This window comes from Belonocnema kinseyi, chromosome 1, assembly GCF_010883055.1.
Source record: "Belonocnema kinseyi isolate 2016_QV_RU_SX_M_011 chromosome 1, B_treatae_v1, whole genome shotgun sequence".
Taxonomy (NCBI): Eukaryota; Metazoa; Arthropoda; class Insecta; order Hymenoptera; family Cynipidae; genus Belonocnema; species Belonocnema kinseyi.
The window spans coordinates 10,014,560-10,030,291 of NC_046657.1; the positions used below are offsets into that span (position 1 = coordinate 10,014,560).

General features: G+C 23.5%; 1 protein-coding gene across 1 annotated transcript in view; it reads left to right on the forward strand.

Annotated features, from left to right (window-relative positions):
* The window catches only part of LOC117175085, a 34,198-nt gene that overhangs the window by 14,741 nt on the left and 3,725 nt on the right, over positions 1-15,732 (forward strand). Inside the window, exon 4 of the mRNA XM_033364665.1 lies at positions 4,471-4,836. Coding sequence (XP_033220556.1) covers positions 4,471-4,836 — 366 coding nt within the window. The remainder of the gene's footprint in view (positions 1-4,470; positions 4,837-15,732) is intronic.

Here is a 15,732-nt window from a genome sequence, read left to right on the forward strand (position 1 = left end):
GTAAATACTCCATTTTTCAGGGTGGCCGTTTTAATCGAAGAAAAAAATGTCCAGTCATCTCCCGGTTCACAACAAATTACAATGTGTTTGTTTGTCTTACTTAACATTTTATTATCACCTATTTGCCATCCATTTTAGAAAAAAATGTCACATATTCACCTTTTTTGACGACAGTAGGTACTTTGATTACTGCAAATGTATTAATTTATTTCAAACAAAACAAAAAGTTTTTTCTACTTTAAAAGAAAAAGATTTTTCACTCAAAAAATAAATAAAAGTTTATCTAAATTGTTGAACCTTCGAACCCGAAGACAAATTTTCTTTACAAAAATGTAATTTTCAAACAAAAAATATGACTGTTCAACAAAAAATTAATTTTACACGAAATTGATGCATTTTTACGCAAAAAAGGAAATTTCAAACCAAAAAATAATTTTTTAAACAAAAAAAAACCCCGAATTTTTAACTAAAAAACATTAATCTTAAAAAATTGAAAAGTTCCATTTTCTGTTAAAAAATGAATTCTAAACAAATGTTTTAACAAATCAGTTGAATTATCAAGCAAAGAAGAACGATTTTTAACCGTAAAGTTGCATTTTCATACAAAAAATGAAATTTTTTCTAGAATAGATGAAGTTTTAAATAAAAAGATAAATTGTCAAAAAAATAGTTGAATTTTCTATTGAAAAAGATTGTAGTCGAGTTTCCAAGAGCAAACTATGAATTTTGTAACAAGAAATAATTTTATACCAAAAAAAATTGAATTTTCAATCCAAAAAGACGAATTTTGAACCAAAAAGTATCAATTTTTAACAAAATTAGTGAATTCTCTAGAAAATGATGTTATAATAAACCATGTTGAAATTAAGTTCTGAGAATTGAGAATAAGTATTATCAGTTTATTTTTAAATTTATATAAATATAATTTTCATGGGATTCTTGAGAAAAAAGAAAAGATTTTTGAATATTTCAGAGTCGCAAGAAAAAAATGTAGAAGATTTTAAAGAAAAATTTGTTTTTTATAGTATTCTACAAAATATTCCTAGAAATTTTTGTTATTCTCTTGAAAACTTTCAAAATTATTTTTAATCTCCTAAAGTTTAATTTTAAATCCTTAAAAATGTAAATTTCAAAAAATCTTTAAATGATTAAAATTCACTTTAAATATTTTCTATTCTACTAAATATTTCTTGAATTTACTCGATTTCTTATTTGTTTTCATTTTGCAATCTTATGAAATTGTAACATTTTGCTTTAAAATCTCGTGACCTCTTTTTCGAAATATAAGGAAAAAATTTCTTGCAAAAGTAAAAAAATTGCCCTAAAATCTTTTAGATTCTTCTTTGACAAAAAAATGTCTTTTATTTTCGTGAAACTTTACAAAATTCTTAAAAATCTTTACAATTTTTAATTATTTTTAAATCGTTGCATTTTCATACAAATAATCTGCCCGCTTGGCGGGCACATTCTCATCGCGCGCTACGTGCGCGGCTCGCTTCGCTCGCAAGTTTGAGCGCGCCTAGGGCGCGCGGCGGTAGAATCTCGTGCTTCGCGCTCGATAATTGGTTACCTCGCGCTTCGCGCTCGGATATTTATTCTTTGCATTTGAAATGCTTGAAAAAAACTTTATCAAAAAGATCTCTTTTAGATGGCAGTATTTATATGCGTCTTCATATTCTGTATTGTCTACTTAATTCAGTATAGTCAAAGATTAAGTTTCTCAAAGTTCTGTAGGCTTTAAGCTACACATTCTCATCGTGACACTCGCGATGCGCGCTCGATTTCCGACGGACATTTGTAAACAGGTTTTGTTGGATTTTTTTCTTGTAACTTTCGTCGTTTTTCCACACATTTCTTTTTATTTTACTTTTTTCAACGTTATTTTTCACGAATAAAACAAAAAGTACGCGTCCTATAAAGAAGTGATTCTTAACGAAATTGTAGATCTCTTTTGGGATAACCATTTTTGTTAATTCATCTTTTTTGTATCCTTCATAGTTTGTCCACAAAATGGAATTTTTTATTTTCCATTTTTGTGCAATCAAAATTTGAATTTTCGATTTTTGAAGAAAATCCAAAAATTGGTTATGATAATCTTGTAGGGATTTCAAAAAGAAATGTTTTTCTTCTCTTGACTTTTTTTCATATCGTGCGTTTTTCGGCTTCAAATTTTGATTTGCGGTTGATTAAAAATTTTTTGAAAACGCTATAACTCTCAGAATTTTCTTTTTATCGAAAAAAGTCATAAGGATAAATTGTTTCTTCTTTTCAATACTATAAACATCCGTACATAGAATTTTCAAATTCAGAAAAAAGTGGTCTCAAAAATATTCAAAATGCGCTCACTTTTTGAATTTTTGTCAAAAATGGCTGGTTAACGAACTCGTCCTTTCTTTTAGGACCTAGTAAAAGTGTGCCAAAGATGGATTTGATTCGTTCATTTTTTCGAGAGTTATCGTGTTTACGGACGGACAGACAGACATACGCCATCGTGAAAACCTGATTTTCGGATTTAGGGGATCTCGAAACGTGGAGATCCGTTGGAAAAGTGTGATGTCAAATTTCCGATAATTCTAATACTTTCTAAATCATAAATGATGAGAATGTAAAAATGAAATTTCTTCTATAACAGATGAAGAAGTTTTAAATGAAAAAGATAAATTTTCAATAAATAGTTGAATTTTCTGTTGAGAAAAGATTTTAGGCGAGTTTTCACGATCAAACTATGAATTTTTTCATTAGAAATAATTTTCTACCGAAACAATTGTATTTTTAATCCAAAAAGACGAATTTTTAGCCAAAAAGGACGACTTTTTAACAAAATTGTTGAATTCTCTATCAAATAGTTGCATTTTTATGAAAAATATGCAATTTATCTTAAAGCAGAATAATTTTGTATTTAAAAAAAGTTGAGTTTTCATTCAAAAAATATTCCAGTTAACGCAGTAACATCTTAAATTGAATTTTTGTAACAAAAAAATGAGTTCCTACGAAAAAATGGAATTTTCAATACAAAACGACAAATTTTTTCAACGAAAAAGGATGAACTTTTAACAAAACAGTAAAATTCTCTACCAAATAGTTGCATTTTTATCCCAAAAAGATTAATTTTGTACTGAAACAGATGAATTTGTAATAAAAAAACAATTTTTTTTATGAGTAGAACTTTTATCCACAAAATATTTCAGTTTACTTTTCAACACTAAAATATAAATTTTAAACAAAAAGTAAATTTTCTACGAAATGGTTAAGTTTTTAAGAAAATAGTATAATAACTTAATTTCTAACCAAACAGTTGCATTTTTATTTTAAAAAATTGATTTAATTTCTGCTAAAGCAGCTAAACTTTAAAATTAAAAAGGAAAATTAAAAAAAAAGAGAGTTGAATTTTTAACCGAAAAGTGAACGAAAAAATGCAGTTTTCTATTGGGAATGGTTAGACTGCGATACGTCACCTGGTGACAAAAATTCGAACTAGAATAGGCACGATTTTAAAGATGCATCTTAATTTGGGCATAAAAGTGTTTTAACATTTTTTTTGTGAACTAAAGTATTTATTGGATAATAAAAATAAGTCTTTCTCGAAAACAAAGGGTTTTAGATGGAATTTACATATTATACAGTGAAAAATCACACTGTTTGACAGAAATATTTTTCTAGAAAAAAGCAATTATTGTTCTCTTTATTGTGATTTTCAAAAGATTAAAAACTTAAATAGACTTATTTTGAAGCTTATTTAAGACTTATTTTGAATTTATACATGAAATATTTACTATTTAAATATCTGATCTAAAAGTTAGGTTAGAATTTGTATTTAAATTCCAAGTCGCTATTACTCGTATTTTTGGCATAATATGGATAAAATTGGTTGCGACATGCATTAATATGAATTTTATTTAAGCTTAAAATGCACTAAAACTCACATGAAACAATGAAACTTAATTGTTTTTTTTTTTAAACCTATTTCACAAAAATGTGTTTTTTCGCTCTGTAAGGTGGAAATTCTATCTAAAACTATTTATTTTTTATAAATATTTGTTTTTAATATTCAATCATTGTTTTATACTTCACAAAAAAATCGTAAAAAAAAATTTTATGCGAAAATTAAAATACATGTTTAAAATTGTACCTACTTTTTCTAGTTCGATTTTTTGGCACCATGTGGCGAAATGGTAGACCACCATTCCCAATTAATTAAAATAATTTCTGAGATTCTCATAAATTCTCAGAGAATTTATTTCTCGGTTATATTCACATGCTCGTTACCGTTCTCAAGGTAATATAAACGGCTCAGAACTCTGGCTGCTCAACCGGGTGGATATTCATACTTTTGAGGTTACGTTTGAGCGTGACTTGTCGAAATTATGGCGCAAAATTCAAATTTCAAGATTTTATCTGGAAACCTTTAATTCATCTCGGATGGTTTAAAATTCGAAAAGCATTTCAATTTCGGGCATTTTTGTGTCTCAGGTGAGTGCGCTCGTTTGCCATGAGAGGACTCACACGAACGAGCGTCCTTATTTCTGCAGCGTCTGCAGGCAAAGATTCAAGTACCTGGGTGATAAAAATAAGCACGAGAGACGCCATGAAGCGCTTGGAGGTGCCGGATTTAAAAGAATTATTACAACGAGAGGAGGGACAAAACGATCGGGACGTAAGGAAGAGGGCAACGGGGATACTTCGAATTCCGAGCAGGATCAAATCGAGGAACAAATGGAGGAAGAATTGGAAATGGAATCGAGGCTTGTGGACTACGAGGTTGACGACGAGAATGTTAAACTTGAGCAACACGAGGAAGGCACAGAAGACGACAATGAGTACTCTAATTACCAGCAGGTAATTATTAGTGATTACCAACAGGTAAATCATTTTATCAGCTACAAGCAAATAAAAGTTGAAATTTAAAAGTACAAATTTACCACTTATATAAACAGCTTACCAAACAGCAGTTTATTGTAGATATTTTTTCATAGGTGTTGAAAATTTCAAAAGACGACATTTTTTATCAATTAAATTTGGAGGAAACTTGTGAAATTCAAATTTTCGAGTAAAGTTGGAAAATTAAATTAAACAGTGAATAGCTTATATAGAAAATGTATAGAAAAAAAGGGATTTTAATTGAATTATTATTAATTCTAATACAAAATAAATAAAAAATCGTATTTTTTATTTTTATTAATAATAATGGGATTATTTAAATTTCGTGGGAAATTTTATCGCTTCAAATTTGAAAGCAGTCAAAGTCATAGAAAATATAATATTCTCAGTAAACAGTTTCTTTTTCAGGGTTGCAAAAATATTCCAATTTCTAAATTCTCCTAGGCATAAAACCAACGATACAGATAGAATATTAATAATATTATTGCGACACAAATCTTGTTTCTAAATACACTTTAAACACTTTTTAATTGAGCTTTCAATTCGAAAAGATTAATTTTTAACCTAAGAAATTAATTTCTAACTAAAATTATGAATCTTCAAGAAAAAATATGGATTTTAAATCAAATAGTTGGATTTTGAACCCAAAGGATGAATTTTCTACCAAAAAAACTCGTTTTCAAGAAATGTCATGAAATTTTATCTAAAAAAGGTCAATTTTAAATCAAAATTAGAATGGTTAAAATGTTAGAAAAATAAATCTTAAACCAAAAAAAAATGGTTAATAAAATAGTTTTTTTTTGTTATAAAAAAACATTATTTTTTAACAAAAAATAGAAGAATTAAATTTTTGGTTAAATAAAATTAATTTAAAAAAATAAATTCTCAACAAATTAATTTAATTTTAAAGCCAATTTTCTACTAAGAAAGATACAGTTTCAATAAAATATATAAATTTTCAATTAAAAAAGATAAATATACAAACCAAAAACTAGAATAGTTCAATTTGCAGTTTGAAAAGTCAATTTTAACCAAAAAAACGAGAATTTAGCTAAATTAATTTATTTTCTAGAAAAATGTAAATTTTCAAGCAAACCTGGAATAATTACATATTCAGTTAGCAAAATTAATTTTTAACTAAAAAGAAACGAATTTTCAACCAAAAACAGGAATTTTTGACAACAGACAATAGAATAGTGAAATTTTCTACAAGACAGAACATTTTTAACGATAAAGGTTGAATTTCTATCATTAAAGATAGATTTTTCAAAAAAAGTGGAATAGTTCAAGTGATTTTTCCACTAAAATGATATATCTTCAATTGAAAAAATTTAATTTTCAACCAAAAATATGAATTTTCAACTAAAAAGACAAATTTTCTACCAAAAATAAAAAAACTGTAATTTTCAGTTAGTAAAATAGATTTTCTAAAAAAATGAATTTTCAAGAAAATAGTTTTTTTTTGTAAAAAATTATTTTTAACCATAAATAGAAGAATTAAATTTTCGGTTAAAAAAATCAATATTCAAAAAAAATATATAATAATTCTCTACAAAATAATTAAATTTTTAAACCAAAAGATGAATTTTCTACCAATAAAGATACAGTTTCAATAAAATATATACATTTTCAACTAAAAAAGAGAAAACTTCTTCCAAAAATAAAAAAACTGTAATTTTCAATTAGTAAAATATATGTTCTACCAAAAAAAGACAAATTTTTAACAAAAAAGTTTTTTTGTTGTTGAAAAAAATGATTTTCAACCAAAAATAGGAGAATTAAATTTTCAGTTAAAAAAAAATATATATAAATTTTCAATAAACAAAAATGAATTTTTAACAAAATATTTCAATTTTAAACCCAAAAGATGAATTTTCTACAGTTAGTTAAATATATTTTCTAGCAAGAAAAAACAAACAAATTTTTAACAAAATAGTTTTTTGTTGTGAAAAAAGGATTTTCAGTTTAAAAATAAATTTTCAACAATAACAAAAAATTTAATTTTAAACCAAAAGATGAATTTTCTACCAATAAAGATACAGTTTCAATAAAATATATAAATTTTCAACTAAAAAAGATAAATTTTCTACCAAAAATAAAAATTTGTAATTTTCAGTTAGTAAAATATATGCTCTACCAAAAAAAAAAAAAACGAATTTTGAACAAAATAGTTTTTTTGTTGTTGAAAAAAATGATTTTCAACCAAAAAATGTCAAGAAAAGTAAATTTTAACAACAAAAAACGAGAATTTAGCAAAATTAATTAATTTTCAACTTAAAATATAAATTTTTAAACAAAAATAGAATAGTTATATCTTCAGTTAACAAAATTAATTTGTAACGAAAAAGAAACAAGTTTTCAACCTAAGAAATTAATTTTGATTCACAATGATGAATTTTCAACCAAAAATATGAACTTTCGACCAAATAATGGAATTTTCAACCCAAACGATGAAATTTCTATAAAAAAAAAAATTTTGAACTAAATATTTTTTTTTTCAAGCAAACAAATTAATTCTTAACAAACAATAGAATAGTTAAATTTTTATGAAAAAGCTGATTTTTTCACAAAAAATGGAATAGTTAAAGTGAATTTTCAACTAAAAAGATCAATTTTTTACCAAAAATAAAATACTTAAATTTCCAGTTAGTAGAATAAATTTTGAACCAAAAAAAGAAACGTATTTTAAATCAAAATTTACATTTTCCATCACAGAAATCAATTTTTAACCAAAAATATGAAGTTTCAACTAAAATGAGAATACTCTTGTACCAGAAAAAAAGACGGATTTTCAACAAATAGTTCAATTTAAACCTAAAACAGATCAATTTGCAACTGAAAACCTTAATTTTCAATAAAGTCAAAGTAAATTTTCAATGAAACAATATAATTGTCAAACAAAAAGATTAAATTTTTATCAAAAAAGATAATTTTTTGACCAAAAATGGAACAGTTATATTTCCAGTTCCAAAAATAAATACTAAATAAGAAAAAACTAATTTTGAACCAAATTATAGACGAAATTTAACAAAGTATATAAATTTTGCACCGAATATTTGAATTTTTTAAGGAATTTTCAACCAAAAATATGAATTTCCTACCAAAATAGACTAATTTTTAACAAAGAACATAAATTTTCAACCAAGTATTTGAATTTTTAAAGGAATTTTACACCAAAAAGATGAATTACTCACGTAGGAGATTAAATATTTTCCTAAAAATTCGAATTTTCAATAAAATACAGGAATTTTAAACCAAATATTTGAATTAATTTTCTACTAGAAAACATAATTTTCAGTAAAATAATCAAATTTTCAACAAAACAAAAAAAGTTTATCAAATAAAATGATGAATCGTCAAAATAAATTAATTTTTAACCAATTAGTTCCGCTTCCAACTAATTAGTTTAATTTTTAGCCAAAAAGGACGAATTCTCAACGAAAAACGTAATATTTTATATTTCAACCAAAAATGATTTTAATTTTATACCGAAAATAGTTTTTTAGAATAAGTGTTATTTGGATAATATTTTTCTTAGGCTGTAAAGTTTCATGAAACTTTTTTAAGGGCATGTGACACAGCTAAATACATATATTACCGACCTCACTTTATCAGTTGACTGAATGTTTTTTTGAACCTAAGAACTTTTTTTGTAAATAAAATATCGAGCTGAAACTTTGAAAAATGTATTAGAGTACACTAAAGTACGTTTAGGTACTGCATTTTGGTAGGAACTTCACTGAAAATTATTTTATCTTTTTTCTGAACATTCGAACTTTTTTATACATAAAATATCGGTCTCAAACTTTGAGAAATGTAAGAGCCGAAAGAAAACTACGTTTAAGTACAAATTTTAATAATAAAAGATGTAAAAAATATATATTTCAACTATCAATTCCATGGGCATCAGCCGGTAACGTTGTACATGAAAATACGAACCCTGGCGGCCACTAGAAGAGGCTCTAGAGGGTTCGTATTTTCGCGTACAAAGTTACCGGCTGATGCTAATGGAATTTATAGTTGACACATTTTTTTTTACATCTTTTATCATTAATCTTTGTACTTTAACGTAGTTTTCTTTCGGCTCTTGGATTTTTCAAAGTTTGAGACCGATATTTTATGTATAAAAAAAGTTCGAACGTTCAAAAAATGTCGAGGTTCAGAAAAAAGATGAAATAATTTTCAGTGAAGTTCCTACCAAAATGCAGTACCTAAACGTACTTTATTGTACTCTAATACATTTTCCAAAGTTGCAGCTTGATATTTTATTTACAAAAAAAGTTCTTAGGTTCAAAAAAATATTCAGTGAACTGAAAAAGTGAGGTCGGTAATATAGGTATTTAGCTGTGTCACATGCCCTTAAACAAATTTTTTAACTTTATACGTCTTAAAGTTTCAAATTCTAAGTCGGAAAAATTAAAGATATTAAAAATATTTGTTAAGTATTAAAAAATAAACAAAATTCCTATCTCTTTATCACAGACTTACATTCTCAACTATTTTCATTTTTTTATTGTTTACTATGCGAAGTGAATTGATATAACTCAATACGATAATTCAACTGTTTTTTGTTGAAACTTTATTCTTTTCTGATCGCAAAAAAATGCAATTTTTCATTATTTGAATCATTTTGTTAAATTTAGAAAAGTGATTTCTACTTTTTTACAGTCGTAGATTTTCTCGATTATCACAGTTTACTCGAATGTGGGAAAATAAGAATAGTTTTTATTTTAAGATAGGGACTTTCCATAAAATGTTTGTTACGAATTTATCTTTCTTTAGTAAAAAATTCAACTGAAAGGTTGAAAATTGATATTTTTTATGAAGATCTTAAACCAGTTTGTTTGAAAATGTATGTACTTTGTGAAAAATTCACCCTTTTTCTTGAAAATTAATCTTTATGGTTAAAAATTCATAGTTTTGGTATAAAATTTAATTATTCCAGTTAAAGATCTATCATTTTAGGTAAAAATTTATCAGTTTTAGTTGAAAATTATATCAATTTCTTCAATTGAGAAGTTGAATGTCCATTTTTGTTTAAAAATTAATTTTTTCTTGTTTAAATTTCAAAAATTAGGATGAAAGTTAAAATCTTTTGTTAAAAATTTATTTGTTTTAAGATTCATCATTTTAATTAAAAATCCAGTCCTTTTAGTTGTGATATGAACAATTTTATTGAAAATTTTTTCTTTGGATGAAAAGGCATTTTTTTTCAAAAAATTGAACTATTTTGTTGAAAATTTGTTTCTTTTTTGGTTGAAAATGATTATTTATTTGAACTGAAAATTTAACTATTATTCCATTCGAATATTTCATAATTTTAGTTAAAAATTCATCTCTTTGGTTAAACATTTATTTTTTGACTGAAACTTTAAGTATTCAATTTTTGGTTTAAAAACGATATTTTTTAGTTGAAAATTCATCTTTTTTTGGTGGAAATTAATCGTCTGGGATGAGAATTCATCAAGTTGGTCAAAAATTCAACTATTTCAGTTATAGATTTACAATTTTAGTTCAAATTTCATCGCTTTGTTTGAAAATTTAACTATTTTTTTAAAGTTTATTTTTTTTGTGAAATGTAATTTTTCAACTGATTATTTCCCTTATTCCAATTGAATGTTTCAGCAGTTTTGGTTAAAAGTCATCTATTTAGTTGAACATTAATTTTTTTCAAGAAAATTTAATTATATTAATTTTTGGTTAAAAATTTATATTTTCAGTAAAAATTAACTTTTTGTTTTGTGGAAAATGCAATTATTTAAGTTGAATAGTTTTTTGTTTTAGTTGAAAATTAATCACTTAGTCTGAAAATTGAACTATTTTCTTGAAAATCTTATTTTTTGTTGAAAATTAAATTTTTCCTTTAAAAGTTGAACTATTCAATTTTTTGTTGTTAAAAATTCACATTTTTAGTGAAAAATTGAAGTATTTGTTTAAAAATTAATTAATTTGGCAATTTTTTTCTTTGTAGTGTTATTTTTTGCTCTGTACTGTCCAAGTATTTTTTTTAATGAAAGTCATATTGTTATTATATTTTTGACTGAGCATTAATATTTTTTGGTTGAAAATTTAATTATTTGGTTAAAAAACGTTTTTTTTTTAATTTGAAAATTCAACTATTTGGTTAAAAATTCGAACGCTTTCTAAAAATTCATCTTTTGGATGTAAAAATCCAACATTTTAGTAGACTTTTGTTTACTTTCTCGAAGAACAAATATTTTGTGCATAAAAATGTATCTATCTTGGTAGAAAATTCTATTTCTTTTAGTTAAAAATGCAACTGTTTGGTTGAAAATTAAACTCCTTTCATTTCTTTGGTTCAAAATGTAACTATTTTGTGGAAAAGTCTTCTTTTTTTTTGTGTAAATTAATTTTTTTGCTAAAATTTAACTGTTTTAGTTAAAGATATATCATATAGGTTTAAAATTTTCTTTTTGGTAGAAAATTCATCTATTTGGTTGAAGATTCAACTATTTGTTTGAAAATTAACATTTTTATTAAAAAATAATATTCTCGGGAAAACATGTCTACTGTTTTGTATAAATTTTGGTTTCTTTGAAAGTTTAACAATTTGAAGTTTTTTTTTAATATTCTGCATAGAAAAATCGTTTTTGGTTGAAAATTTCACTCTCTTGTTTAATGTTATTTTTTTTTTGTTTAAAAATGTATCTTTATCACAAATATTTCAAAGATTTTACAAAGATTTCGAACATTTCATAAATATTTCAAAACATTTTACAAAGATTTCAACGATTTTACCAAAATTTTCAAAGATTTCACACCAATTTCAAATATTTGAGTGATTTCCAATGAATACAAATATTTCACAAAAATTTAAAAGATTTCACAGAAATTCAAAGATTTTGTCAATGATTTTAATTACTTCAAAAGATTTAAAAAATTTAAGAAATATTTAAAAAGATTACAATGATTTCAAAACGAACATAAAAGTTTTTACTAACAAATATATTATAATACAAAATATTTCACAAATGTCTAAAAGATTTCAAAAAGGGTACAGTAGACCGGATTTCAAAGATTTTAAACGATGTCAAATTTTTTTCAGGTCATTTTAAAGATTTGTAAGGATTTCAACTTTTTTCTAGAAGATTTCAAAGATTTAAAATATTTCAAAGATTCCCTCAAAATTTCATGGAGATATCAAAAGATTTTAAGAATTTTAAAGATACAAAATACAAAATATTCCGAAGATTTTAAACGAGTTCACATTTTTTAAGGAGATTTTCAAAATATTTCACAAAAGTTTTCACAAATGTGTCAAAGATTTCAAAAAATTTCACAAAGATTTTAAAGTTTTTACAAAAATTTTAAGATTTCAAAAATATTTCATAGCAGTTTGAAGATTTTACAAAAGATTTTTATTACTTCAGAAGATTTAAATGGATTTACAAAGATTTCACAGATTTCAAAGATTTCTAAAATATTTTAAAGATTTTACAAAGTTTTCAAATATTTTAATGATTTCAAAAGAATACAAAATATTTCAAAAATTTCATAAAGATTTCAAATTCGAAGATTTCAAAAAGGGTACAGTAGACCAGATTTTAAAGATTTTAAACGATTTCAAATATTTTAATCATTTTTAATGAATGCAAAAGATTTTAGAAAGATTTCACGAACATTTCTAAGATTTCATAAAAATTTAATAGAGATCTCCAAAAGATTTCAAGAATTTGAAAATTTTCAAATAGGGTACAGTAGACCAAAATGCAAAATATTTCGAATATTTTAAACCAGTTCACAATTTTTTTATAAACTTTCAAAATGTTTTGAAAATTTAACAAATATTTTTAAAGATTTCAATTATTTTAAGTGAACACAAAAGTTTTCAAAAAGAAAAAAAAATAAGAAAGATCTCACAAATATTTCAAAAATTTCACATGTTTTAATGATTTCAAATGAATACAAAATATATCACGAATTTGTCAATGATTTCATCAAAATTTCAAAAAGTATCACACAAATTTATAAAGATTTCACACAAATTTCAAGATTTTAATTACGTGAAAAGATTTTAATGAATTCACAAAGATTTCAAACAATTAACAAATGTTTTTAAAGATTTTAATGATTTCAAACTAATACAAAAGATTTTAGAAAGATTTCACAAATATTTTAAAGATTTTAAATACTTTTAATTATTTCAAATGAATACAAATATTTCACAAATATATCAAATATTTCACAGAAATTCCAAGATTGCACCAAAGATTTTACTTACTTTAAAAGATTTCAATGAATTCACAAAGATTTTAAAAATTTAACGAAAAATTTCAATGATTTCAAAGGAACACAAAAGTTTTTGCAAACAAATATTAAAGAAATATTTAACAAAATTTTCAAATATTTTAATGATTTCAAAGAAATACAAAAGATTTCATCAATATTTCAAGATTTCACCAAAATATTTTAATTACTTCAAAAGATTTTAATGAATTTACAAAGGTTTCACTAATATTACAAAAATTTCTAAAATATTTCAAAGGTTTTACAAATATTTCACAAATATTTCAGAAATATTTCAAGGATTTCAACAAAATTTTAAAAGATTTCACAAAAATTTTCAATACTTTAATGATTTCAGATTAAAACAAATTATTTCACAAATCTGTCAAAGATTTCATCAAGATTAAAAAAAAAATTTACAGAGAATTCAAAGATTTTATACAAATTTTAAAAGATTTCAATGATTTCAAAATAAAAAAAAAGAGTTTTCACGAAAAAAGATTAGAGACAGATTTTACAAACATTTCAAATAATTTAATGATTTCAAATGAATACAAAATATTTTCAAGATTTCATAAAAATTTCATAAAGGTTTCAAATTCAAAGATTTCAAAAGGGATGTAGACCAGATTTCAAAAATTGCAAAAAATGTTTAAAATTTCAAATTTTTTCAGATGATTTTAAAGATTTGCAATGATTTCAACTTTGTTGAAGAAGATTTCAAATATTTTAAATATTTTAATCGTTTTAAATGAAAACAAAAGATTTTCAGAAGATGTCACAAATATTTCAAAGATTGTAAAACATTTCAAAGATTTTAAATAATCTCAAAGTCTTTAGAATATTTTTAAAGATTTCACCAAGATTACCAATATTTGATTTCCAAGCTTAAATTTTTAATTTAAAGAATTTTTAAATGCTTTCTTGAAGACTTGAACAAATAAAAAATAAAAGCCTTTGATGTTGACAATTTTGGATAAAAAACATTTTTATTTTATAAATAAAATTTTTTTTAAATTTATCTGTACTTTAAGTAATGAAAAATGAACAAAAACGTTTTGACGAAAAGATTTTAAACCAGTTCAAAATTTAAGAATTTTCAGATTTTAACGTTAAAACTTAAAGGTTTACAATTTGAAAGTATTAGTCATTAAACAAATGTGAATGTGAATAATATATTCTTAATTAAAGGATTTTATTAAATTTAAAATATTGTTTCATTCTAGAATATTCAATTTTTAACCCGTTCAATTTGAAAGTTTCAATTTCAAAAAAATTAATTAATGAATATTTAGCAATATTTGAATTTTTATTTAAGACAAGTAAATTGAGACCAAATATTTAAAGTAAAGAATCTTTAACTGAATTGTTTGACATAAAAAACCTGGAATCGTTAAAATTTCGAAGAGCCTTTAAACTTTGAACGTTAAAATTTTAATTAGTGTATTTGAAACATGCTTCATTTGTAAGTGAAATCTTTAAATTTTGCAGTATAATTTACAAATGAACATTTGTAGACAAAATTTGAGTAATTTTAAGAGATATTTAGGAGTTTTAAAAAGATTAAAAATTATCATGCAAATTTTAAAAAGTTTCCTCAAAATCTTCTAGAATCTATTTTAAAAATTTTGTTTAAATCTTTGAAAAACTTGTTAAATATTCTCTTAAAATAATTTTTCAAAATGAAATTTTATTTTAAATTTTCCTGGGAATCTTAAGAAAATGTTTTTATTCTTTTGAAGCCTTTCACAATTCTTAAAAATAATCTCATTTTTTATTTAAAATCTGCGAAAATCTACATTTTGTTTTATATCAGGCTATCATTTCAAGTTTTACATTAAGTTAAAATCTTTTCAAAACTTCTACATATGTCTTAAAATTACTCAAATTTCGCCTACAATTAATAAATTTTCAATTGTTATTTATACTTCCAAATTCTAAAGAAATTTTCTAAAATTTGCAGGATTTTCTGAAAATTGTAGAAAAAAGTTAATTTATTTTGACAGATATTTAGAAGTTCTGACAAAATTTCCAAAATAATATTAAATTTACAACAAATTTAACAAAAGATTAATTCTCAACCAAAAAGATGAGCTTTTAACGAAAAAATAAGAATTTTTAAACAAAAAGATTAATTTACTACCAAAAATGAAGAATTTTTAACAATATTCCTAAATTCTCAACCGAAAAGTTGATTTTTCAACTAAAAGAGAAGAATTTTCAAAAAAAAAAAAGAATGATTTACTACCAGAAAAGATGAGTTTGCAATAAAATTTAGAAATTTTCAAGTAAAAAGAAGAATATGTAATTAAAAAATAAGCCTTTTTATACAAAAGATAAATTTACTACCAAAAAAGAAAAATTTATTATAAAATTCAAGAATTCTCAATCAAAAAGATGAATTTTTAACGAAAAAATAAGAATTTTTGAACAAAAAGATTAATTTACTACCATAAACGAAGAATTTTTAACAAAGTTCCTAAATTCTCAACCGAAAAGTTGATTTTTCAACTAAAAGAGGAATTTTTAAACAAAAATAATTATTTACTACCAGAAAAGACGAAGTTGCAATAAAATTGAGAAATTTTCAAGTAAAAAGAAGAATAT